This window comes from Theropithecus gelada, chromosome 8 (genome assembly GCF_003255815.1).
Source record: "Theropithecus gelada isolate Dixy chromosome 8, Tgel_1.0, whole genome shotgun sequence".
NCBI lineage: Eukaryota > Metazoa > Chordata > Mammalia > Primates > Cercopithecidae > Theropithecus > Theropithecus gelada.
The window spans coordinates 14,934,170-14,937,462 of NC_037676.1; the positions used below are offsets into that span (position 1 = coordinate 14,934,170).

The 3,293-nt window shown below is 37.9% G+C and overlaps 1 protein-coding gene across 1 annotated transcript; it reads right to left on the reverse strand.

Annotated features, from left to right (window-relative positions):
• Window positions 1–493: 493 nt before the first annotated feature.
• On the reverse strand, window positions 494–755 carry LOC112630428 (cytochrome c oxidase subunit 7C, mitochondrial-like). The gene has a single exon (XM_025394714.1). The coding sequence runs from the start codon at window positions 683–685 to the stop codon at window positions 494–496; it is 192 nt and encodes a 63-aa protein (XP_025250499.1). The 5' UTR covers window positions 686–755.
• Between the last annotated feature and the right edge of the window lie 2,538 nt (window positions 756–3,293).

Genomic DNA, 3,293 nt, shown 5'->3' on the forward strand with positions numbered 1-3,293 from the left:
AGTCAGTTAAGGAGCAAAATACACATTTAACAGAGTTTCAAATAAAAAGCTATTTCTGGAATGTATGGGAAAGTGACTATGTTCCCAAATAATTTAAAAGTTGAATGCAATCTTTTACATTTCAGAGTGAAAGTGACTCTTGATTGTATAATTTCTTTTTTTTTTTTTTTTTTGATTTGTATTTCCCTTTTATTGCATAAATTACCAACAAAATCCTGACCTGGGAATCAAAAATTTAATAATATAACCTCAGTTTAACACCATTAAATAAACTAAATCTCAGAGTAATACTGGAATGTTACCCAAATAAATAAAGTAGGCAAATGGCCAAGTATTACATTCCCTATTTCAAAAAAGAGGCCTTAAGCATTCATGTCATAAGTTTATTGACAAACATATCTAGTATGCCATGAGTTAGAGTTTGATCCATTTCCAGAGGCTATATCTCTTAAAATGCTCTTCATATCTGTTAAATGGATGAACTGAAACATCCTTATGATTTAAGCAGTTGGTGTCTTACTATAAGGAAGGGTGCAGCAAATGCAGACCCAAAGTACAAACACATCTTAACTACTAACGCCCACTTGTTTTCCACTGAAAATGGCAAATTCTTCCCAGGGCCCTTCTCATAGTGGCTCCTACGGACCACAGAGGTTGTGAACCTCCGGATGCTGTGGCCCAACATAGCGCTGCTGGAAGCTCTGCGAAAGGCGCAGAGACCGAGGACGGATGAAATGGCGGCACCTCACCAAAACCTTGTTAGAATCAGAGTTGTGTTTGGGCCAGGCGTCAGTAAACAAAAACGAGTGACTTTATCTCTAGTAACTATTCCCAATTCCTCCTTATAACTGACTGCCTTGAGCTTCTCTCCTCAGTTATTTCGTGTCCAATGACAAGTTCACCTGTTAGACTGGTGTGGCCATATGGAAAATTACCGCCAGGGTCCACTCAGACTGGCCAGTATTCATGACAAACTGTTAAATATTTTGAAAATCACTAACTCCAGTGTTTCTAGAGTCTTTAACTGATGCCCATTTACAAAAGCTGCTCATAGAAATATCAGCCTGATATCTAAATGAAAGATAAGGTTTGCTCTGTGACATCTCCTACAACGTTTGCATTTTAATATTGGCCATGCCTAGTTTAAGCCAAAGGGAGCCTCATTCTCCCTGCTTCATGTTTCCAAAAAGAGACCCCCCACACCTTGACTTCAGCTAGCCTCTGGTTTCTCTCCATGATTCCTGGTCACTCTTGTTGGAGAAGGAGGACTGGTTCCTCTAATTGGTGGATTTGGCATAAAAACATTCAGATGTGCTCACCTCAGCCTCTCCTCTTCTACTTTTTATGGGGCTACTCTATTTAGCTCACTGGTATCATCCCACATATTTGGAAATTTGCCTGGATTATAGGATGGGCTTCAGAAGTGTTTAACAAACACTTACAAACATTTAACAACTGAATAATAATGAATCTGTTGAGTCAGTGACTGAGTGGATACATTTCATATACTGTGTCAAATATCAGCATGTCCATTTGGTCGAAGATCTGAATCTGCATTCTTCACATGGTTTGTCAGTATTTGAGTAAATAATTTTAAGTGCATCTATGTGTCTTTGATCCAACTCTAATAGTCTCAGAATTCAGTCATGGATAAGGGGTATATTATTTGTTGTTTTTTCTGAAACCACTTAATAGAATTGAAAGGAAAATAAGGTGAGGAAAATTTCAAGTTAATATAAGAGAAAACTTTTTTAAATGGAAGCTTCTGAAAAACAGGATGTATATGAGTGTAACATTCACCTCAATAGGTGAATATTAGCAGAGAATAGATACTTGCTAGAGAAGATGTCAAAGAGATGATCCCAGCACCAGAGAGAGAACTGGTCAGTGTCAAGTAATAAAAACGTGTACCACTCCAGATATTGCAAGAGAAGAGGAGCTGAAAGCAAGGAATAAACTACAAAATTTTTGGAGGGCAAAAAAAACAAACAACAACAACAACAACAAAAGGAGGAAATGTTGGAAGAGTGAAAGGGAGAAGGGAATGTTACCTAGCTATCAGGGCTGTCTTTTCAATTCAAGACTGACACACACCAGCCATCCTTCCAGGTGATCTGCTGAAGATGTTGCAGAAACACAGGAACATGGATTCTGTGGATGCTACTGAAACTCCTACTGATATGCTGGTGACCTTGTCACCTGAAGTTGCTCTCAGAGCCCACAGTCACCTGCCCATGTTATCACTGAAACCAGAGACGCAACAGAAACAGAAAACAAAGAATTCTTCTGTCTTTCTCCTTAAAAACAAATCTCCTGCAAGGACATCACATTGGCCAAATCTTACTGGAAACTTGCTAGCAAGGGAGCCTGGAAAAACTGCTTGGAATTCTTCCAGCTCCCTGCCATAGAAAAGCAAAGAAGGGTTTGAATGAAGCTGAGAGCCAGCAGGCAAGCAACCAAAATACCAGATAATGTATCCTTTCACATTTTTCAAGATCCAACAGAAATCTGTTAGAGGAGGAACACCATTCACTATTAACCCCTCCAGAAATTACAGCATCAGACAATTAAAGACATTTAGAATAAATAAATAACAGCTACCCACAGTTGCAAAAATATTAGTACTGAATTACAATTGTCAAAGAATATATAATAGCTTACACTGTACATGGAGAGAACTAATTATAGAACTGAGAAATGCCAAACATACGTACTCTATTTATACTCATTATGCAGAGTGAGGAAAAATTGGTGTGGGCAACTTTAGAAAGCCTTCAAGAGCAGATCAAAGGTAACGTGCCCTGGTAGGGGAGGTAGGATTTGAATGAAAGGAGGTTATTTTACATTGATAGAAAACATAAGCAAGGGAAATGAGGCTAAATGGAAGTAACACGTATGTGGAGAATATGGTAGGAGGAGCAATAAGGTAAGAAAAATCAGTCTCACTGAAGGATTTGAACATTAAAATAGGGTCCAATATGGGGGATATAAAGTTATACTTAAGGTGTGGAAAACTACAGGGTATTGAGGAAATGATGAAAATAGATTCCTTTGGGGTTCATTCACTTTGTTAGATTTTATTTCACAGTCTTCTATCTGAGAAAGACTGATATTTCATTCTCGATTATAATCTATAAACAGTGATTAGCCTAAAATATATAGAAGTTTGTTCAGGGAGTCTTCTAAATCTGACTTGAGGTGTTATTTTGACTGGTATTTGCAGCAGCATTCCACTTTTTCTGACTTCCTTTTCCTTTCCATAATGATTTGTCCCCCAAATTCTATCATACTAT

Bases quoted from the DNA above. Each gene is read 5' to 3' on its own strand.
- LOC112630428 (XM_025394714.1), bottom strand. From the start codon at position 685: ATGTTGGGCCACAGCATCCGGAGGTTCACAACCTCTGTGGTCCGTAGG.